The sequence below is a fragment of the Hyla sarda genome, chromosome 1 (assembly GCF_029499605.1).
Source record: "Hyla sarda isolate aHylSar1 chromosome 1, aHylSar1.hap1, whole genome shotgun sequence".
NCBI lineage: Eukaryota > Metazoa > Chordata > Amphibia > Anura > Hylidae > Hyla > Hyla sarda.
This window is the reverse complement of record NC_079189.1, coordinates 453,667,913-453,693,031: the sequence shown is the minus strand read 5'-3', so window position 1 is coordinate 453,693,031 and position 25,119 is coordinate 453,667,913. Positions and strand designations below refer to the sequence as shown.

Here is a 25,119-nt window from a genome sequence, read left to right as displayed (position 1 = left end):
GAAAAAGAAAAGAAAAAAACACATGACATTCTAATGTCAAGGAACGAAACAAGCAGTATAGTGAGCCTTAACACCCCACATGTGTTTGATAAATGTTCATTAAAGTGGGATGTGAAAAGGAAAAATGTTATCTTTTAGACCAAAATGCTGGGGTTACCCCAAAATTTTCATTTTCACAAGAGGTGATAGGAGAAAATGTCACCGTAAATTTGTAAATCATTTTTTTTGGAGTAAGGACATACCTCATATACAAGGAGGGCCATTTATATGGATACATCTTAATAAGATGGGAATGGTTGGTGATATTAACTTCCTGTTTGTGGCAGATTAGTATATGTGAGGGGGGAAACTTTTCAAGATGGGTGGTGACCATTTTGAAGTCGGCCATTTTGAATCCAACTTTTGTTTTTTCAATAGGAAGAGGGTCATGTGATACATCAAACTTATTGGGAATTTCACAAGAAAAACAATGATGTGCTTGGTTTTAACGTAACTTTATTCTTTAATGAGTTCACACACTGATAGCAACACCGCAGGAGAAATGCTAGCACAGGCTTCCAGTATCTGTAGTTTCAGGTGCTGCAGAATGGGCAAAACAAAAATTGGAACAGGACCCTCAGTTTACGCAGAAGATTTTGTTCAGTGCTGAGGCAAACTTTTATGTGAATGGTGAAGTTAACAAACAAAACCACCGCTATTGGTCAGACACTAACCCACATTGGATAGATCCCTCCAAGACTGATGGAACACAAAAATTGATGGTATGGTGTGGTATATGGGGTACAAAGATAGTGGGGCCATTCTTCATCAATGGAAACCTCAAGCCAACTGGATAATTGCCACATGATGATGTGTTTCCCTCTTTATGCACTGAAGCTGGCACGTTCCCTGAGTTTTTCCAGCAAGATGGTGCACCACCACATTATGGATGTCAGGTCCGAGCATTCCTAGATGAACAGTTTCCTGAAAATTGGATTGGTCGTCGTGGGCCAGTTGAATGGCCCCCAAGGTCTCCAGATCTGACCCCCTTAGACTTTTGTCTTTGGGGTCACCTGAAGGCAATTGTCTATGCTGTGAAGATACGAGATGTGCAGCACCTGAAACTACGAATACTGGAAGCCAGTGCTAGCATTTCTACTGCGGTGTTGCTATCAGTGTGTGAAGAGTGGGAGAAGAGGGCTGCCTTGACAATCCAACACAATGGGCAGCACATTGAACACATTTTATAAATTGTCAGAAACTTGTAAATAACTCATGAAAGAATAAAGTTATGTTAAAACCAAGTACATCATTGTTTTTCTTGTGAAATTCCCAATAAGTTTGATGTGTTATATGACCCTCTTCCTATTGAAAAAACAAAAGTTGGATTCAAAATGGCCTACTTCAAAATGGCCGCCATGGTCACCACCCATCTTGAAAGTTTCCCCCCTCACATAAACTAATTTGCCACAAACAGGAAGTTAATATCACCAACCATTCCCATGTTATTAAGGTGTATCCATATAAATGGCCCACCCTGTATTCATGTAAATTTCTCCACGGGTGCACAGCAGGTCTCGGAAGTGCAGGAGCGCAATCAGGGGCCTTGAGCATTTCTGAGCTACTATGGAGCCGGAACAGCGGGACCCCTCCTCAAGGAACATTACATGGGGTACACTGAGTTAATAAAGTAGGGTACAGTGGGCCGTAAAATGACAAAATAGGTTATGTTCCCAGAATGACGACCCAGAGCATAGCCAAAACTAAAAAATATGCCCACCCCAAACCCTATGCTCTGAATCATCATTCTGGGAATGCGATGTGTGTGGCCGTCCCTAACCTGTTCCCTCACATGCGAACCCCGCTCAGGTGGAAAGAGTAACTCAGTATCCCATGATCCATTTTTGGAAAAATACCCCCACAGTTCTTCTCAGGTTTTTTTTTCTAAGAGTTTTTTTGGGCAATTTAGTGGCTTATGGGGTCAAAATTTGGAATGCACACTGAACTTGGTACATTGGGGTCAAATTGTGGGAAAATAAAATGAAAAGGGAAAATTTAGTACTGCATGGACGTGTCATACTCCCTGAAGCAGTTTTTAATGCAGACTAAGTGGTGATGTCCTTCCATATCCCCCTCTTGTGACACACTCTGCATTTTTTCTGGGATCATCCCTTCTTTCCAGTGTGGGGGACCTCACCTGGAAAGTGCTGGCCTGGGACGATCCTGGCACAAATATTTCCAGTTCCTAGGGAACCCCGGCCTGCTCTTTTCTGGCCGCCAAAGATCAGGGTTCTTAGGACTTCTTGGAACTGGAGGAATGTCCCAGTGTTGCCAGGGTACTTGGACAGAACAAAAGAGTTGTAACCTGTTGGGGAAGTGTGTAAGTGTGTATATGTATGTGCTTGGTGTATACTATATATAACAGTGTATGATTAGAAATCACACACCATTATAATAAAAAAAAATAAAAAAATGCTGCAGCCCCCCAAAAACGGTGGCAAATGACAGCGCCCTGAAACCCTAATAGGGCCCGGGTCGCGGACCCTTGGGGACCTATTAGGGGGTCGGGGGGGATGGGGTAATTTTTTTTATCAGCAGGCATCCCGGTCCGGTCCCCGTCCGGCAGGTGGCGGGAACCGAAGTCCCCACGGGTGTACAGGTACGCCCTTGGTCATAATGGGGTTATCCACCATAAGGTGATTTTAGTATGTACCTGGCAGATAGTAATGACCATGCTTAGGAAGGATCTGCACTTGTCTTGGGGCTAAATGGCTATGTTAAGAGATTGCCATAACACTTTGGCTAGCTTTTTGAGAACTGGTATTTCCTGTTTGATTTTTCTTTTTTTGACTACAAATCCCATAATTCCAATTTCCTCCTCAGCCACCCCATCCATTGAAACATAAATTAGCTGCATCCATTCAAAAGACCTGTGGTTTTCAATCAGGGTGCCTACAGCTGTTGCATTAGTTGCAGATTGAGCTCTCTCCCACCAAGCAATCCCTCCACCCATTGAAGCAGACAGGCTCCCTGTCATCAGATTACTAGTGAGTCCGCTCTCGGCCACATTGCGACCTGGAAAAAATTTGAGACAACACTCATTTTGTTTGCTGTTAAAAATAAATATGGGGGTGAAAATCACATAAGAATTGTGAGAAACCCATCACACACAGGTACAGACACTATATTATGAACTACACTAACTTTAAGGCCCCTGTAGCATAGTCAAATAAAAAAAAATCCTGGAATAGTTCTTTAAGTACCAGGGCGTACCCATATGCCCGTGGTCCTTAAGGGGTTAAAAGATTAGTTTGGTGACAGGTACTCTTTAAATACAAAGTCTAAATCTGCATGAAGCAATAAACAATAAGATGTTTGTAAAAAAAAAAAAAATATGTAATCCTTGATTGACCAGTCATGTTTGGCAAAGTTCTGAGGTCATAGCAAAGCTTTAGTTGGCTTCACACATACCAGAATTATGATAATGTACAATAATGGCCAACAATTTCCAGGTCTTTCCATCTTGTATTTTTTTTTAATATATTTGAAGTATAAAACACTGCACTATTGAATTTATACAATGGAGTTGCATGGAGTATAAGAGGCCTTACAACTATTTTTTTTATGGCAGCCATGCTTGGGGCAACCTAATGGACAGTAGCGTCGCTAGGGGGGGGGAGCAGAGGGGGCCATGATCAGGCTGTACCCCCCCTTGGGCCCCCCCAATTTAAAATAAATAGGGATATCCTGATACATTGATGGCTCCGCCCCCAGCACAGGAGAGGACGGGCCTAGAGCTGACAGGTCACACAGCAGAGCGGCCGCTCCATGTGAGGTGAGTGATGTCCCGTGTCCTGCCTCTCTCCCCCCTGATCAGCAGTATAACCCGGGGCTGATTAATGTGTATGGTAGCAGTCCAGAGGGGTCACTTTCCCTCCTCCAGTGTCCACAGATCACCAACAGGCCACATTATCACAACAATTTTTGGGAAAAATCGCTGCAAAAATTGCGCGGCAAAAAATTTGCCGCAATTTTTCCATAAATTGTTCTGGTAATGTGACCTGTTGGTGACCTGTGGGAAAGTGACCCCTCTGGAAGGACAACATGTGAACACACTGCTAGTTTATAATTAACCCCTTAAGGATACATTCACATGTACAGGATCTGCTGCATATTTTTGCTGCATATTTTGTGCAGCTGATTTTGCAACCAATTAGCTTCAATAGGTAGCAAAATCAGCTGCAGAAAATATACAGCAGATCCTGTACGTGTGAACGTACCCTAAGGGCTCATTCAGGGGTGGATCCACAGTGTATTTTACACTGCAGATCCACCGACAATGGACCCTACAGTGCTGCCTCCATCTGTGCCTGCTCATAACGGCAATCCTCCGCTACGAGCAGACACACTTTGATGTGTATACTCGTGCACATCATGGCCGCTCCTCCTGCTCTCTGAGCTAGGCCGAGAGCAGCCGCAATGTGTGCGAGTATACACATCAAAGCGTGTCTGCTCGTAGCGGAGGATTGCCGTTATGAGAAGGCACAGATGGAGGCAGCACTGTAGGGTCCATTGTCGGGGGATCCGCAGCATAAAATATGCTGGGGATCCATCCATGTAAATGAGACCTAAGGACGCAAGGCATATGTGTTCGCACAGTGCCTGCTCCCACTGTGTTGTATAAATCATTAGCTAGAACCCTCGGCTAATGCCAGACATCACCAATCAGGCTGATGTCCGACATTAACCCTTTAGATGCCGCTATCAAAGTTGATGGGAGTGTCCAAAAGTTTTAACGCCTTAAGGACCGAGCATTTTTCCGTTTTTGCACTTTTGTTTTTTCCTCCTTACCTTTTACAAATCATAACCCTTTCAATTTTGCACCTAAAAATCCATATGATGGCTTATTTTTTGCGCCACCAATTCTACTTTATAATGACATCAGTCATTTACCCAAAAATCCATGGCAAAAACGGAAAAAAAATCATTGTGTGTATATATATATATATATGTATAAAGCCTGATGGGCTGTGTTTGTGCGAGGGGCGGAAGTAATTATCGCTCCCTGCACTTCCAGGTGGGGCTCATTGGGAACAGGTGGGGGCGTGTGTATATAACTCTCCCCTCTCCTACAGGGGCGGAGCACGTGTCGTTTGTGGAATCTCTGCTTCCTGTGGCAGGCTGGTGTTTGAATCTCCCACAAAAATCTTCAGAGCTGCTGCTCACGGTGCGGAGGCCTCGCTGATCATGAGTCTGGGGGGGTGCAGGCGCGGCATCCTGGCAGCTCCGCTGGCTGTCTTATCTGGGGATGCTGTCTCACTCTGATTATAAGGTAATATTGGGCAGGTATGGTGCTGACTGGCTCTGCCCGCAGCGGTAGTGGGGGCCAGGAGCGGCAAGCAGGTGAGTTAAATCGTTGCTGGGGGTGGTGCGGCCTCAGCATTTTGCGCAGCCCGCTAGCTGCCTCATGGCGACATGTGGACTGCCCGCCACCCGCACAGCTACAATTGTCTATGCCCTTGGGACAGGTTGCGGCAGCTGCCCAGTCCTCGTTATGCGGTCCTGTCAGCTTGTCTGCTATCGTTAATCTAAAGTATAGTGTAATGCTCTGCGGAGGGTTGTTTCAATATAAAGTTTGCTGTATACAGTGTGGTGCAATGCTCTGCAAAGAGTTGTTTCAATATAACTTTTGCTGTGTGGTGCGGTGCTCTGCGGGGTATACGGTGCCCTTGCAGTATACGGTACAGTGTAATGCTCTGCAAAGGGTCTCGTTACAATATAACATGTACTGTATAACGGTATAGTGCAGTGCTCTGCAGATGGTCTCGTTACAATATAGTATACATGATATACAGTTATGGTGCAATAATCTGCAGATGGTCTCGTTACAATATAGTATACATGATATATAGTTAAGGTGCAATGCTCTGCAGATGGTCTCATTACAATATAGTATTCATGATATACAGCTATGGTGCTATGCTCTGCAGATGGTCTTGTTACAATATAATATATACTATATACAGTATAGTGCTATACTCTGCAGATGGTCTCATTATAAACAAACTTTATACAGTTAGTGCAATGCTCTGCAGATGGGATGGTTTCAATACAACATATTATATAGGGCATAGTGCAATGCTCTGCAGAGGGTCGTTACAGTTAGCATGTCCAGTGTGGTGCAGTGCTCTGCGAAGGGTCTCGTTGCAACACAGGGTGGCATTTACTGTTTGGTGTGGTGCAATACTCTGCAGAGGATCACGTTGCAGGGTAGCATATGCAGTGTGTGGTGATACAGTGCTCTGTAGACTGTCTTGTTTCAATATAGTATATAGTAGGGTGCAATGCTCTGTAGAGATATAACATAGGCTACATCCAAATAAATCATAGTATACACAGTGTTATTTGCACGATCATGGTATCCATACGGTTCATACGCTTGGTTTATTATGGGCATACACGCATTACTGGTGCAAGGTGCACACGAGTAGAGCATCTTCACGGTTTGATAACTCCATGAGTTTCTTATTGTCCGTACTCTCATGGTTAATTAATACGCTTATGGCACACTGCTCGTACGCGCTTAGTATGTATACAGTTTCATGTGCTAATATCATTATATACGGTACATATACTCACTGACGATACATTAACAGCATTTATACTGGGCAAACTCGTTTATGCTGTTCACCTCATGGTTATTCTCTCACTCACTGGTGTTTTACACGGTCCACAAACTTGGCATTAATGCTGTTCACATATTCTTGGCATGTTCACGGTCTTACGTTCTTTCTACCATGTTACGTTCATGGCAATCAAACACCTCGTAATTATCACTGGTTCATACGCTCAAAGTATCATTCGGTTCATATGTTAATGGTATTTCATACTGGTTACGGCAGTATACTGCCTATAGCAATTATACGGTTCATACACTCATGGCAGTTATAGTGGTCACACTCTCACGGTTCTTAAGTTGTTCACATGTTCACCGCAGGGTTCATACGGTTCATACGCTCATGGCGGTTGTATTGGTTGATTGGTCATGGTTTTGTGGTTCACGCGTTCACCGCATTCATACACGCAGGTTTTATACGCTCATGGCAGTTATATGGGTTACACGGTCATGGTTTTGTTGTTCACGCGTTCACCGCATTCATACACGCAGGTTTCATACGCTCATGGCAGTTACATCGGTCACACGGTTATGGTTTAGTTGTTCACACGTTCATCGCATTCATACACGCAGGTTTTATACGCTCATGGCAGTTATATTGGTTACACGGTCATTGTTTTGTTGTCCACACGTTCATCGCATTCATACACGCAGGTTTTATACGCTCATGGCAGTTATATTGGTTACACGGTTATGGTTTTGTTGTCCACACGTTCGTCGCATTCATACACGCAGGGTTCATACACTCATGGCAGTTATATTGGTTACACGGTCATTGTTTTGTTGTTCACACGTTCACCGCATTCATACGCTCATGGCAGTTATATTGGTTACACGGTCATGGTTTTGTTGTTCACATGTTCACCGCATTCATACATGCAGGTTTCCTATGGTTCTCACACATAGTGTCATGCTGTTTCGTGCAGTTGTGGCCACGCGCTCATAGCATGTTCACAGCATTATACTGCTCATAGTACTCATACCTCATAGTGTCATACCACATATTAATTTGTAGCACATATGCTCGACGCTTATACTGCACATGTACTTGTAGCGTTTATACTGCACATACACATGGCCTACATCAGGCACATACGCTCTTAGCATTGATATCGCAAGTATACTCATAGCAGTATACTGCTCATAGTATCATATCACTATACGCTCATAGCATTTATACCACATACACGCTCGTTGTATTCATACCACAGACATGTTCACGTCATGTATATTGCACATAGAATTGTAGCAATACATTACACGGACATTCGTAGCATTCATTCTGTACATACGATGGTAGTAATTATTATGCTGACACGTTGTAGTACTTATTCTGCGTACATGTAGCATTCATTCTGTTATGTTATCTGCACTAACATCCATAGTGTTTACTGTACATGGGTAATGGTATTTATTCTGCATGTTCATCCATAGCGTCTACACTACACACATGCTCCCGTAGCTTTTACTGTACGTATGTTTATAGCATTCATTCTGTGTATTCGTGCATAGTCTTTTATACGGAAAGTTCACTCAGGTTTGTCAGGATGTAGCCATATTGCCTGACTTCTCTTCAGGTTAAGGGGTCAATGTCGGTTGCTACTGACTCGTTCAGAGCAATCGCATTGTTGTTTATTGTCATGTCCTGCAAGTTCTCAGGTCAGATACAACCTCCTCTGTTGTATTTCACGACTAAGTTATCAGTTAGTTATAGAACACATATTCAACTATCCGGCACAGGTACTCGTTCAAGGGTGGTCATCATTTTAGTGGCACTAATCGGCTGTTCAATGCCCGGTCACCTGACTCGTTCCTTCAGGGGTTGAATCGCGGTTGTTACTGACTCACATTCAGAGCAACCAATTTCAGGAATAGTCACAATGTTAACCTGTTGCCTGACTCCTCTTCAGGTTAAGGGGTAATGTCGGTTGCTACTGACTCGTATTCAGAGCAATTTTGTCGTTGGTGTATTTGTTATGACCTGACACGTTTTCAGGTCAGATACAACCTCGTCTGTTGTATTTCTCGATGACATTATAATTTCGTTATAGTACACAGATTCAACTCTCATGGCATAGTTGCACGTTACGCTCATAGTCTGGTTACGTTCATAGCTTTATTTTGTTGTACTGCACATGGGTAATAGTTTTTCTGCATTTCCATCCTTAGAGTCTACACTACACATATGCTCCCATAGCTTTACTGTACTCATGCTCATAGCTTTCATACTGCATATTCGTGCATAATGTTTATACGGAAAGGTTATACAGCTTTGTTAGGATGTTGCCCTTTTTGCCTGACTCCTTCAGATTAAGGAGTTAATGTCGGTTGCTACCGACAAATTTTCAGAGCAATTACATTGTGGTTCATTGTCACGACCTGAGACGTTCTCAGGACAGATACAGCCTCCTCCGTGGTATTTCATGACCACGTTATCAGTTACTTATAGTAGACATATTCAACTATCCGGCATAGTTGCACGTTGTCTATCTTTTTAGATATGTTTACACTTTATTTTCTAGGCATGTATGAGGTACTCATAATGATGTTAGAGCATAAATTCATAACGTTCCTTACGTTTTCACGGTACTTACGCTCCCAGCTTGTGTATGATACATGCACCAGTACACAGCATTTGTTGCATACTACCATAGTTGTATGCGGGTAGGTTATGTGCATTCGTTCCTAGTGTTGAATAGCAGTTGCACCTCTGGCTGTACATATATTTACAAGACACGATTACAGTATTCATATGGTGCTTACATTCATTGCAGATATATCGAGCACATATTCTTAAACCTCCTACGTCTGCAGGGGGGGATGCACCACATAGGTTATTGTTAGACATGTCTCAGAGCAATAACATATTGAGTAGCGACTTGTAGTTGGGTATACTGTTAGCAGGTTATGCCGCACATACGGTTAACATGTTTCATGTGGTGCACACAGGGGAGGTAGATCCTTTGCTTAGGGTATTGGACACAATTGGTCATTTTTGTTACTGACACGCCTTCAGAACAACACTCCAGCTTCATACAGGTATCTTGTCATGAATACTCATGATGTTACCCTGTTGCCTGACTCCTCTTCAGGTTAAAAGGGGTAATGCCAGTTGCTACTGACTCGTTTTCAGAGCAATTTTGTCGTGTGTTATATTTGTTATGACCTGACACGTTTTCAGGTCAGATACAACCTCGTCTGTTGTATTTCTCGATGACATTATAATTTCGTTATAGTACACAGATTCAACTATCCGGCATAATTGCACGTTCTCTTTTAAGGAGGGCCAGCATTTAGTTGCAGATATATTCTGCATTTAATACACAGTTTCATGACTCATTTCTTTAGGATCGGGGATTGAATCATGGTTGCTGCTGTCTCATTTCAGAGCAATTGATTTGACATGGTTATGTAGGTAATCTGACACGTTTCAGATAGTATACAATCTCAATATGGCATTTCACACTTACGTATTTGAGAAAAAAAAAAAGTGGTTTACAAAGACCTGTGACGTTTACAGGCACAATGATTTCACAAAGACCTGTCATGTCTACAGGCTCGATGGTTCCGCGGGGACCTGTGACGGGTTCAGGCACGACGGTGTCACAAAGACCTGTCAGGTCTACAGACATGATGGTTCATCTAAACACTGGTCACGTCTACAGATACGTTGCTCTCGCAGGGAGCTGTCATCTGCAATGGGTCATCACTTCCAAGTCCAGTTGGGTCAGTACAGTGGCTAGTTAGGTATGTCTGTTACAGTCTCAATCAGGTAAGGTGCCTTCGTGAACCTTGTCATGCGACATGACCCACACGATCTATCAGGTAGATAGGTATTTCTTGTCATTTACCTGTCAGTTTAGTTTTTGCCTCTTAAATAGCAGGGGATTGGTGCTTGTCAGACCTGCCATGAAGTTAGCCTTTCCGTGTCCATTTGAAGTAATGTCACAAGTAGGGATGGTGATAGGTATAGTTCAGTTAGTATTTGGCAGGGAAGGTTATTCTCAGGTTGATTCTTTACAGATGGACGTTACTACCACGGTTTCAAAGGTATGGTTACCACCTCTAGTAGTCACTAGTTGGTCAGGGCTACTCTTTCAGCACACTAGGTATAGTCTACTTCGGGTATGTGAAGATTGATGCTGGATGTAGGATGTTTTATTTCAGGAATTGTATTCATCCTAGCATGGTTGCTTTTTGCCCTCTATAGGCGTGCCCTCATTGCGCGGTTATGGCACAACTCAGACCGCTATGCTAGGGTAAGATCTTGTATAGGTATGTAGGCAATCTTTCCTGTCACTAGTACACGTATGGAGCCCCGATCACAAGTATAAAGCCTGATGGGCTGTGTTTGTGCGAGGGGCGGAAGTAATTATTGCTCCCTGCACTTCCAGGTGGGGCTCATTGGGAACAGGTGGGGGCGTGTGTATATAACTCTCCCCTCTCCTACAGGGGCGGAGCACGTGTCGTTTGTGGAACCCTCCCAACCCTCCCTTATCTTATTCCTTCACTATAGTGCATGCCCTCTATAGGCGTGCCCTCATTGCGCGGTTATGGCACAACTCAGACCGCTATGCTAGGGTAAGATCTTGTATAGGTATGTAGGCAATCTTTCCTGTCACTAGTACACGTATGGAGCCCCGATCACAAATATATATATATATATATGTGTGTGTGTGTGTGTGTGTGTATGTATATATATATATATATATATTTTTTTTTTTTAAATATATATATATATATATATATATATATATATATATATATATATATACAGTGGTCCCTCAACATATGATATTAATTGGTTCCAGGAGAACCATCATATGTTGAAAACATCATATGTCGAGTACATATGTCTATGTAAAAATGGTAATTGGTTCTGGGGCCTTGGAACCATTGTATGTTGAATACATATATCTATGGGAAACTGCTAATTGGTTCTGGGATGACCATTGTATGTGGAGTGTATGGGGAGTGTTTAACAAACCAGGGTGCCTCCAGCTGTTGCACAACTACAACTCCCAGCATGCATGTACAGCCATTGACTGTCTGGGCATGCTGGGAGTTATAGTTTTGCAACAGCTAGAGGCACACTGATAGGGAAACATTGATGTATGGGGTGTATAGTGTGTATATGTACTGTATGTGATGTGTGACATCGCATACAGTACTGTACAGTTCTTTAAATACCTTCGGGGGGACAGAATGTCCTCCATTACGATCCTGCCCTACAGCCCTATAGGAAAGGAAGGGGAGAGCAGCCAGCAGCTCATTGGATGCCTGCAGCAAGATGCTGCAGGCTATTGGCTATGGCTGCACTGGGGGGGCGGGGCTTACACGGAGCTCACAGTGGAAGCCTGCGTGAGTTAGCAGGACAGCATGTGAGTAACAGGAGGCAGAACGGGGCACACGGGGCACATTAAACAACTATCTGTCAGTTGCTGCATATGTCAATGCTGCCTTCAACATACGATGGGCTCTGAGAGGCCATCGTATGTTGAAGTGATCATATGTCGGGGACATCGTAAGTCGGGGGGTCACTGTATATACAAGCACACACGTTTTAAAATTGCCCCCCCATGTGCCCCCCCCCCCCCCCCTAAATATGAATGCTGGAGATGCCACCGCTAATGGAACTACTACTTTCAGACTAATAGATTTATTTAGGTCTCCTTGGTCAATTCTCTAATGATTTCCTGTTTTATCATAACCAGATAATCAGTGTTATATGTGCATAGTAACACAAGTGGGAAAAGGGTTTGGTAACAAAAAAGGACCAAGCTTTAGATAACAACACAAGTGTTACAAAAAGTATGCATGCTGTCAGTGCTAAAAAAATTAAGAACTTAAAGTCAAGAAAATAAGAACTTAAAAGTCAAGAAGTCAAGTATTAGAAAGTCAAGAAGAAACAGCTACAAAAGTTGCATATAAACAATACATAATAAATAAAAGATGAAAAACATACAAAAATAAACAAGACAACCCTCCTCCTTGGGCTATTATTGCCTGAATCATTTAACACAGTACACATTTGGTATAATTATACCCAGGAGAGATATGCAATTGACTGTCTGTGCTAATAGCTTCCAAATAGTGTTCTTTGGATTGGTAAACTGTATGTTTTGCTACTTTAATCAGCAGTTTTCCACAACTATTGTTTTCCTATGAAAGGTTTATGCAAATGTAATGTAAAATGAAGGACAGGATGGACTCCCTCTAGTTCTGCATAACGTGCTCAAAGAAAGAAAACAGGGCAGGGAAACTGTCAAAAGTATTTTTTGTTAACAAAAAGCTATCTTGCCCATAACAACCAATCACAACTCAACATTAATTTCTTAAATTGATAAATTGCTCTGGTAGAACTAAAGCTGAGCTGTGATTGGTTATATGGGCAAGTCAGACAGTTTTTATTTCAGAAAGATTGGTATATCTGACAATGATTTTTCAAATTTTTCTCTCTTCCTATCATTCATTTCTTTAAAAAAAAAAAAGATTTTTAGAATTTTGTAACTCATTGTTTTATTTTTTTTGGGAAGTCCTTGACTGCTAAATCTGTGTGTCAATAAGAAACTCTGTAATGCTATCATTGCAACACTACCTAAATCAATAGGCCACACATAATATCATGTGAGGTACATATATATTATTATAAATCATAGTGTATGATACACAATAACTTCAAGGGCTGATTGATCCATTTTATTTACTTTACTTGCCAGTAGTTTTAATGGTATGGCTAAACAGAGCACTGTATATATGACCTTTAGCTACAGTGCAAATGGGGAATGTACTAAGACAAACATTTCACATGCTGGGCTTGATTGAAATTACACTGGAGTAAGATGCACCACGTGTTAAGTGGGGCACACCTCTTAAAGGGGTGCTCCACTGGAAAGTTAAAAAGATTTTTAAATTACTTCTGTTTAATCCCTTAAAGACACAGCCCAATTTGGCCTTAAGGATGCAGCCAATTTTTTTATTTTTTAGCATTTTCGTTTCTTCCTCTTCACCTTTTAAAAATCATAACTCTTTTATATTTCCATCCACAGACAAGTATAAGGGCTTGTTTTGTGCATGACCAGTGGTCCTTTGAAATGACAGCACTCATTTTAACATAAAATGTATGGCAAATAAAAAAAAAATACTATATGTGTGGGCGAAATTGAAAAGAAACTTTGAACAAATTTGCAAACTTTGGAAGGTTTTGTTTTCATGCTGTACAATTTACAGTAAAATTACATGTTTTCTTTATTATGTGGGTCAAAAGATCAGTGTGTGCAGTGTTATAGGTCCCTATGGGAGCTATAACATTGCAAAAAAAAAGTGAAAAAAAAGTGTTAATAAAGATCATTTAACCCTCTCCCTAATAAAAGTTTGAATCACCCCCCTTTTCTCATAAAAAAAATCAAACAGTGTAAATAAAAATAAACATATGTGGTATCGCCGCATGCGTAAATGTCCAATCTATCAAAATACATAATTAATTAAGGTCAATGGCGTACATGTAAAAAAAATCCAAAGTCCAAAAAAGCTGATTTTTGGCCACTTTTTATACAATTAAAAAATGAATAAAAAGTGATCAAAAAGTCAGATCAAAACAAAAATGATACTGATAAAAACGTCAGATCACGGCACAAAAAAATAGCCCTCATACCACTATGCACATGGAAAAATAAAAAAGTTATAGGGGGTCAGAAGAGGACATTTTGAAACGTATACATTTTCCTGCATGTAGTTATGATTTTTTCCAGAAGTACGGCAAAATTAAACCTATATAACTATGGTACCATTTTAACCGTATAGACCTACAGAATAATAAGGTGTAATTTTTACCAAAATATGCACTGCGTAGAAACGGAAGCCCCCAAAATTTACAAAATTTTTTTTTTTCTTCGATTTTGTCGCACAATGATTTTTTTTCCCTTTCGCCATGGATTTTTGGGTGAAATGACTAATGTCACTGCAAAGTAGAATGGGTGACGCAAAAAATAAGCCATAATATGGATGTTTAGGTGGAAAATTTAAAGGGTTATGATTTTTAAAAGGTAAGGAGGAAAAAACAAAAATGCAAAAACTGAAAAACCCTGCGTCCTTAAGGGGTTAAAGGGGTAATCGTGTGAATAAACCCTTTGTAAAATCTGCTTGTGGAGGGGGGGTAGTTAAAAAAAAAAACTCTCTTATCTTCCGAACTCTTGCGCTGCGGTGTCTGGTGCTTTAGGTTTGGGTGACATAACATCACATGGGCGGTCATTCAAACATTAGGTCAGGTTGAATTACCCAAACCCAGGACTGGCTTATGTGATTCTGATGCCAGTGCAGGAGCAAAAAAAGAGAGAGTTATGAGAGAGTTGTTTTTGTTTTTACCCCCCCCGCCTGTTTTTACCCCCCCCCCCCCCGCCCCCCAGGCAGATCTTACAAAAGAGTTTATTAACCAGAGTACCATCTTTAAAGCTACATTTATGGCTGCCAATATAACCTGGCAAAAGGCAACTGGGAACACCCTCATTCTCATGCACAGATTGCTTTGTGCACGAGGAGAGCTGGGTGCCAGGCAGGAGATCATGGGAGGTCCCAGCAGTCGGACCCCCCCCCCCCCCCCCCGCCATCAGAAACTTATCCCATATCCTTTGTATAGGGTATAAATTGTCCTATACCACATCACTCCAGTAAGTTACTACTTTTATATAATAGACTATTAGAACTGGTTCTAACAGTTGATTTGCTGCCAATCAGAATATAGATGCAAACATGACACATCTGTATAGATGCTCTTCTTGTGTATGACTTTCTTAGCCTAGAATAAAATTAAAAAAATAAAAGCTTCAGTTTACCCTGAATCATTTAGCACTCTCAAAAAGCAAAATGTTTTATCAAAACATAACCATATCAATTTGAAAAAAACATATCAATTACTCCTGACATGAAGATAGTATTGCTTTGATTTTCTTTAAGCGAATTTTAAGGCAGGTTTCAACATTCTGTAATGGGGATTGCAGTGTTTTCCATGTGTATGGTGAAATGAAATGGAATTCTTTACATCCATTCTTGAGATTACCTTGAATTCTACATTAACTGTTCAGCAGAATTATATGACAGCCATGTATAACAGGAGCTGTTCTTACATATGACCATTGAAAGGTTAGGAGACACTATTAATCCTTAGCTAACACAATCAATAGTAAGAACCCATTTAGCAGTCTTCTGTTCATGTTTATCTTGAGCGCCGGAAACAATTGATTTCACAGGTTAAGGACTTGTACAAATTGATGTTAAGCACAATAATGCTGCACCCACCTCTTATTTGCCATTATGGGAACCCTCCAACCTTTGATCTGATTTAATTCAGTGTCAGACACATCTATCAGCAGAGGAAGCCGAGGGACCCACACTGTCATTTCTAGTGAAAACTTGAAATGTTGATAGGAGAAATTCACATTGGCATTAACCTTTCCTTTCATTTCCTTTCCATTTACAAAGACATAGTCACAGCGGTCTGAAACCTGTAAAAGGGAAAAAGAACAAGTTCATTGCCTTATAAACCTCCAGGGATGCTTTACAAAGCAATGAATAGTTTCTCCCAGAGCCTTGAAGAAATCAACATATAAGACAACAGTTCTAATGAAATAACAGTTACTAATCACTTGTGGAGAAAAGAGGGAAAAGAGACATCGAGATTTATGTGTTTCATTTTATTTACGCTCTGAACTCTTTAATGTTTAACCATGTTCAAAGATTTAATTCTCCACATGTTAGGGCTTAAAGGGGTTGTCCGACAATCCATAAAAAAATTAAATAAATACTTGTGTAAATTCTTGATAAACATGCTCATGTGATTTTACTGAAAACAGAATAACTTCTTTAGCACCCTTTCTGCTGTCTCTCCAAGAAACACAATGTACTTAAATGGTAGAAGGATAAATTGAACTTTCCACAGCGCTGGTCTTCTGGTATAAACAGGAGCTAAGGCATCTGGTATTGTTCTAAAAAGGGAATTCCTTTTTTCCTTCTACCATTTAAGTGCTATTTACAGGGAGAGCCAAGCCTCCACCGGATGAACTACAGCAGCATGTCCCATTGTGATAATTGAGGTCTTCATAGGTGTTGTGCTCTGAGCGCAGCACACCTAGGAAAGTACAATCCTAGGCACTTTTGTTACACTGATATCTTAACACATTGCACTAGGTGCACATTTTCTCTTTTTTTGTCTTTATTTCTGTAGAAACAGAATGTAGTCCACTTCCTTATCTGTACCTGCTAAATGACTACAATTACCATGATGCATTTCTCCCTCAGAGTCTCCCAGCCCAGTGCCGAAATTTCCTCCCATTATTCCCTTTCCCTTCCCTTCATTGTCTACATGTTACTTCAATGGAATCTGTTTACCGGTTAATTGTATCAGTGCAGGGCCAAACTCAAGCTTGTTGCTGTGCACATGGACCAAGCAAATAATAATAAAAAAAGAGACAAGGGAATCCCGAGACAAGTAGGCAGTAAGCGCAAAGGCATCTTGCATGTAACATAATCAGATGTGAATAAACTTTAAGAGCATTTAAAAAAAAGAAGCAGATGGTGCCAGAATTTCCTTTCTAAGATTTTTTAGTGGTTTACACTGCTCTGGCATCTCCATGTAACAACTGCACCTTCTATTAGCCTATCAGAGTGATAAAGTGCTCCTACCAGAGTTGGGGCAGCTGACATCAGCTCAGGAAGCTGTCTTGAGTAGTCATGCTAAACCCTCAGAGCACAGGATTGGGATTACATGTCATCTGTGAAAAGAGGAAAGGGGGAACAGAAGCAGAATGCAGACGACGTGAAAAAAAAAAAAAAAAAACTATCTGAACTACAAAGCTTCCCAGGGTAGGTAAGCATATAGTGGCTAGGAAAAAGTTGACATCTCAGCTAATTGGAGTATGTTACAACGATGTACAACTTTTAATATGATTGATTTAGAAATAAATATATATTTTTGCCTGACTACTCCTTTAACCCCTTAAGGACCAAGCCCATTTTGACCTTAAGGACCAGCCCAATTTTATTTTTGCATTTTCGTTTTTCCTCCTCGTCTTCTAAAAATCGTAACTCTTTTATATTTTCATCCACAGACCAGTATGAGGGCTTGTTTTTTGTGACATCACTCATTTTACCATAAAATGTATGGTGCAACCCAAAAAATACTATTTGTGTGGGGAAATTAAAAAGAAAACCTCATAATTGCAAATTTTAGAAGGTTTCGTTTTCACGCTGTACAATTTACGGTAAAAATTACTCTTGTTCTTTATTTTGCGGGTCAATACAATTAAAATGTTACCCATAATTACATACTTTTCTATTATTGTTGCGCTTAAAAAAAATCGCAAACTTTTTAACCAAATTAGTATGTTTAAAATCCTTCTACTTTGACGACCTATAAATTTTTCATTTTTTCATATAAGTGGCGGTATGAGGGCGCATGTTTTGTGCCATGATCTGTACTTTTTATTGATACCACATTAGTGCATATAAAACTTGTATACATTTTTTATAAATTAAATTTTTTATAAAATGTGACAAAAAGCAGCAATTTTCCGTTTTTTTTTTTTTTTTTTTTTTTACGTTCACGCCATTCACAATACAGGATCAGTATAGAACACAATTACCCCTGAGCACATGGCCCGGGGTACAGATATCCCTATATAGTGGGATCCCTTAAAACATAACTTTTATTAGTATATATTAATTATATAACAAACGGGTGCTCAAAGTGAATTTAAGCACCTCCTGATGATGGTAATGATTCACTGAAACATGTAGAGGTGGCATTTGTTGTTTTTAAGTGCATGTCACTTATGCCAATTAAGTGGGATAATATATAATATTCCCACTTCTAATATATACAGAGAGTGAATGCTCCATCTGACAATATGCAAACAATGAGCATATGGTGCATGCAGTTTTAAATTCACTTTGAGCACCCGTTTGTTATATAATTAATATATACTAGACTTGTACACTAGAAACATTTTCGTTTCGTTTTTTCGTTTTGGAAAAAAATTTTGGTTCGGTAATATTTTCGGTTTTGATTTTTCGGATACATTCGGTATTCGGGTGTTCGGTTTGATTTTTCGGATACATTCAGTATTCGGGTACATTCGGTAAATGTTTTTATTCTTTTTTTTACTTTAACGATCCTAAAAAAATATGGAGATACCTTTTTTTATTAAAATTTCATAGGGTACCATAAAAAATTTATAATAAAAAAGATACAGTAGTGATGGAAAAAATTGTATCTAACGAAATGTATCTTTTCTATTATGAAATGTTTATTAATTTTGAAACAGGGATCAATTTATGTGAGCGGGTAAAGCAGTAAAAATGTAGCCGACAATAATAAAAATGTATTGTGTGCGTGTTTTTCACTTTTTGTTTTTACATTTTTTAGGTAGTACTACTACTCCCAGCATGGAACACACTGTTCCATGATGGTAGTAGTAGTTACCTGTACTAATTGACAGATCGCCGGGGTCCCTTGCGATCCTCTTGTATAATGTATAGATGCGGCGGCAGCTCTTCTATGGTCCCCTGCACTCACGTATATATAAACATATTCATATTTCCCGCAGAGCTGTGATTGGCCAGATGGTTCCACCTAATCACAGCTCTCTGTGAGAAATAGGAATATGTGTATATATACGGCCGTGCAGGGGACCATAGGAGAGTGGCTGCCGTATCCATACATTTATACGCGAGTGATACCCGCAGTGATCTTTCCTTTACTACAAGTACTACTACTCCCAACATGGAGTACACTCTGCTCCATGCTGGGAGCTGTAGTACCTGCATTAATAGACAGATCGCAGTGGGTGTCAGAAGTTACACTCACTGCGATATGTCTATTAATGCAGGTACTACAGCTCCTCCCAGCATGGAGCAGAGTGTGCTCCATGTTGGGAGTATTAGTACCTGCAGTAAGGGACAGATCCCAGGGATGTCACTACTCCTGACACCCGCTGCGATTCTCCTGATGTGAATGTCGGGATCAGCTGTTCTCAGGGCTACAGGGCCGGGAGAACAGCTGACGCTGAGCCGTAGGTATACATCGTATGTCTACTGCCCAGCAAGAACGTACAGTGAGCCTGCAATGTGTATACAGTATACACATTGCTGGCTCACTTAACCCCTTGCTGAGCTGTGCGCTATGTGCAAGCCCAGCAAGGAAAGAGTTAACTTACACTGCTGGACAGTGTGGGTTAACCCTTTTTGCGTTATACACTATATACAGCTATCTATAGATAGCTGTATATAGTGTATACAGAAGACGAAGTCCGCTTACTTCCCTCGAGCAGGTCCGTGTAGCTCCGCCCTAGTGATGACATCATTAGAAGGCGGAGCTACAGACAGGATTCAGGCTAGTCTGAAGCTCTGTTCACATTGTCCGTTTTGGATAATGGGAAGAGACCCTTCTGGCAGTGTCTACCCAGACAGGGAGACTCCAGCTGTTGCTAAATTACAACTCCCAGCATGCCCAGACAGCCAAAGGCTGTCTGGGCATGCTGGGAGTTGTAGTTTTGCACCAATTGGTGGCTCCCTGTTTCGGTAGACATTGCATCATGGGTGCTCTCCCCAGCGGACAGCGCCAAAAATAACATAACCAATTTTTTGTGTTTTTTTTTCTTCTCGTTTCAGATCCGTGTTTGCAGAGGATTACTCCGGATTTGATGGATTACGGCGGATTATTTTTTTTTCTTTTAATAAAATGGTTAACAAGGGCTGTGGGGGAGTGTTTTTTTAAATAAAATAATTTTTCCAATGTTATGGTTTTTTTTTTTATTGAATTTTCAAGCTTAGTAGTGGAAGCCGGTCTTATTGATTGAATCCATTACTAAGCCAGGGTTTAGCATTAGCCCCCAAAAACAGCTAGCGCTAACCCCCAATTATTACCCCGGTACCCACCACCACAGGGGTGCCGGGAAGAGCCAGTACCAACAGGCCCGGAGCGTCAAAAATGGCGCTTCTGGGCCTAGGCGGTAACAGGCTGGCGTTATTTAGGCTGGGGAGGGCCAGTAACAATGGATCGTTATTTAGGCTGGATCGGACCAGGATTCCTGCTGAAATCATTCAGCAGGCATCCCGTGCAAACGCCCAGGGGGGTCATTAGACCCCCCCATGTCGGCGATCGTGGCAAGTCACAAGTGAATTCACACTTGTGATTTGGGCGATTCCGGGTCATTACGGGTCTATGGTGACCCGGAATATAAGGGGGATCACAGTTGTCTAAGACACCCACGATTCCCCTGAAGGGATAGGAGTGAGGTGGCAGGGGTGCCAGCCCTCCTATCCCTGCTATTGGTGGTCTAGACGCGACCATCAATAGCAGATCGGGGCGGGGGGGTTAACTTTCGTTTTCCCCGTCCTGCCCACCCACAATAGGCGGGGCAGAACGGGGAAACGACGGGGACCGGCGCCGAAGATCCACTTACCGATCCGGGCGAGCGTCGGAGGCAGCGGGTGACGGAGATCAGCGGGCGGCAATGACGTGCTGCTGGATCCGATGGAAGCCGGTGAGTTGCCTAGCAACATCTGGAGGGTACAGTTTGAGACCATTATACAGTGGTCTCTAACTTTAACCCTCCAGATGTTGCAAAACTACAACTCCCAGCATGCCCAGACAGCTGTTTGAGCATGCTGGAATATGTAGTTTTGCAACAGCTGGAGGGCTACAGTTAGAGACCACTATACAGTGATCTCTAAACGGTATTCCTCCAGATCTTGCAAAACTACAACTCCTAGCATGCCCAAACAGCTGTTTGCTGTCTGGGCATGCTGGGATTTGTAGTTTTGCAACAGCTGGAGGACCACAGTTTGGAGATCACTTTGCAGTGTTCTCTAAAACTGTAGCCCTCCAGATGTTGCAAAACTTCAAATCCCAGCATGTCCAAACATCTGTCTCGGCATGCTGGGAGTTGTAGTTGTGTACCTCCAGCTATTGCATAACTACATCTCTCATCATGCCCTTCGGCGATCAGTACATGCTGGCAGGTGGACGTACAGGGTACATTCACACGGGCAGGTTTACAGTAAGTTTCCTGCTTCAAGTTTTGGCTGCGGCAAATTTTTTGCCGCAGCGCAAGCTACTAGCGGGAAACTCACAGTAACACGCCAGTGCGAATGTACCCTAAAAACACTACATTACACTGCACTAACACATAATAAAGGGTAAAACACTACATATACACCCCCTTACACTGTCCCCCCCCCAATAAAAATTTAAAACGTATTGTATGGCAGTGTTTCCAAAACGGAGCCTCCAGCTGTTGCAAAACAACAACTCCCAGCATTTCCGGACAGCCACTGAGTGTCCAGGCATGCTAGGAATTTAGCAACAGCTGGAGGCACTCTGTTTGGGAATCACTAGCGTAGAATACCCCTATGTCCACCCCTATGCAATCCCTAATTTAGTCCTCAAATGTGCATGGCGCTCTCTCACTTCAGAGCCCTGTCGTATTTCAAGGAAACAGTTTAGGGCCACATATGGGGTATTTCCGTACTCGGGAGAAATTGCACTACAAATTTTGGGGGCTTTTACTCTTTCACTCCTTTTACCCCTTATGAAAAGGAAAAGTTGGGGGCTACACCAGCTTGTTAGTGTAAAAAAAGAAAAAAAAATGTACACTAACATGCTGGTGTTGCCCCATACTTTTTATTTTCACAATCGGTAAAAGGAAAAAAAGACCCCCAAAATTTGTAAGACAATTTCTCCTGAATATGGAAATACCCCATATGTGGGCGTAAAATGCTCTGCGGGCGCACAACAAGGCTCAGGAGTGAGAGCACACCGTGTACATTTGAGGCCTAAATTGGTGATTTGCACAGAGGTGGCTGATTTTACAGCGGTTCTGACATAAACGCAAAAAAAAGAAGTACCCACTTGAAACCCCATTTTGGAAACTACACCCCTCATGTAATGTAATAAGGGGTACAGTGAGCATTTACGCCCCACAGGTGTCTGACAGATTTTTTTTCATTTCCACAGCTCACTGTTCCAAAGATCTGTCAAACGCCAGTGGGGTGTAAATACTCACTGCACGCCTTATTAAATTCTGTGAGGGGTGTAGTTTCCAAAATGGGGTCACATGTGGGGGGGTCCACTGTTCTGGCACCACGGGGGGCTTTGTAAACGCACATGGCCCCTGACTTCCATTCCAAACAATGTTTTTCCCAAAAGCTCAATGGCGCTCCTTCTCTTCTGAGCATTGTAGTGCAGCCAGCAGAGCACTTGACGTCCACATATGGGGTATTTCCATACTCAGAAGAGATGGGGTTACAAATTTTGGGGGGCATTTTGTCCTATTACCCCTTGTAAACATTTTAAATTTGAGGGAAAGCTAGCATTTTAGTGAAAAAAAAATCATTTACACATCCAACTTTAACGAAAAGTCGTCAAACACCTGTGGGGTGTTAAGGCTCAATGGAACCCTTGTTACGTGCCTTGAGGGGTGGAGTTTCCAAAATAGTATGCTATGTGTTTTTTTTTTTTTTTTTGCTGTCCTGGCACCATAGTGGCTTCCTAAATGGGACATGCCTCCAAAAAACCATTTCAGCAAAATTTGCTTTTCAAAAGCCAAATGTGATTCCTTGGAAAATTGCTGCTATACTTTGAAGCCCTCTGATGTCTTCCAAAAGTAAAAACATGTCAACTTTATGATGCAAACATAAAGTAGACATATTGTATATGTCAATCAATATATAATTTATTTGGAATATTCATTTTACTTATAAGTAGAGAGCTTCAAAGTTAAAAAAAATGCAAAGTTTTCAATTTTTTCATCAAATTTGGGAATTTTTCACCATGAAATGATGCAAGTATCGACAAAATTTTACCACTAACATAAAGCAGAATATGTCACGAAAAAACTATCTCGGAATCAGAATGAAAGGTAAAAGCATCCCAGAGTTATTAATGTTTAAAGTGACAGCGGTCAGATGTGCAAAAAATGGCCAGGTCCTACAGTGAAAATTGGCTGGGTCCTTAAGGGGTTAAAGTGGAACTGTCACCAATAAAAGGGTGTAAATCATATGTGCATAATGACATAGCTAAATAGGGCTAACCATCATGATTCCGGACATACCATTTTGTACCCTAGTGCTGAAATATAAAACTATTTGTAAATGTGGCTTGAAATGGAGTGTTTCCTAACATGGCAAGAGTCCCAGCAAGTCCAGGCCATGTTCTCGTTATCTAGTTTCAGTCAAATGAGGTAGGTAGATGCAAGCTGGTACAGAGGTGATAAATAATAGGAAAAGGGCTGGAATACCATAGCTTTTACTGTGCTGGGGAAAATCCTCTGGGCTTTTGAGTAAAGTGTTCTATCAATCACATGAATGGCCTTTTACATTTTTAACAAACCACTAATACATAATTCCCAACCAATCATTATGCGCATACCATAAATGTTTACATTATTAAAAGAAAGAAAAATAGCAAAATAATCTTGCAGATACAAAATCTTTTAATGGATAATCATAATAAAAGGAATGATGTTAAAAAGCATCCTAATCTAGTAGCTTGCTTTTTAAACATAATTTATTTTATTCAAGTTATATATTAAAAGGTATCATAAATGCAAGAGTGTTATTTTGTATCTCTTATTTAGTGCAATACTACTTTTTACACAAAAAGAATTCTCATAGACTTATTTCAAGTGCAAATGTCATCCTATTAGTAATGTAATTCAAGGAAATGTCAGAAGGTAATAACAATTGTTAACAATTTGACGAATGATTGGACCATTTTATTTACCTTCAACCGTAAACTAAAGTTGTATCCTGATTGGATCAATTATTTTCCTCAAAATATTAGCCCTGATTTACTATTATAAACCCAACCTGTTTTGCCTGGTTGTGCGCCAGAAATTCTGTCTGTGCCAGAATTGCATCAATATTGAAAAAAACCTGATCAACTCTCCATTTTACGGAGAAAACTCAAAAAGGGTGTGATCGCTGAGGAAAGAGGGCGTGTCTCTGACATTTTCGAAAAATCCCAACATATTTACTAAGGTTTCCACAGAATGTGTGGTAGATTTGAGCTGAAGAAAACCCCAGAGTTCAGAGCATGTGTAAAAAAGCAAAACGTAGGGAAAAGTGCATAATGTAGGGAAACCTTAGTAAATACTGTGGACGTTGGGAAAAAAAAACACAAAGAAAACTACACTCCACTGTTAGTAAATCAGGGCCATTATTGTTTTTATCTCTTAGAAACATTTGCATCATAACAGTAATTGTTCTACATGGACAAGGCCGCAGTGATCATATTAGGGCACATACATTGCATGGAATAAAACTGTGGCTAACAGAACAAGAGAAAGACTTGGGTTTTCTGTTACAGATAAACTAAGCTCATTGTCAAACAGCAGCCACAAAAGAAAATAAGATTATAGGGTGTTTAAATATGAGAGATTTATAGGGTTCATAGGCAGGTGCCTAGATTA

General features: G+C 41.1%; 1 protein-coding gene across 3 annotated transcripts in view; it reads right to left on the bottom strand.

The window, feature by feature from the left end:
- Positions 1–25,119, bottom strand: part of LOC130283893 (transmembrane protein 132D-like) — a 1,207,099-nt gene that overhangs the window by 13,738 nt on the left and 1,168,242 nt on the right. For all 3 annotated transcript variants that reach the window (XM_056533602.1, XM_056533611.1, XM_056533592.1), the window contains exon 6: positions 15,950–16,155. In XM_056533602.1, the coding sequence (XP_056389577.1) occupies positions 15,950–16,155 (206 nt within the window). The remainder of the gene's footprint in view (positions 1–15,949; positions 16,156–25,119) is intronic.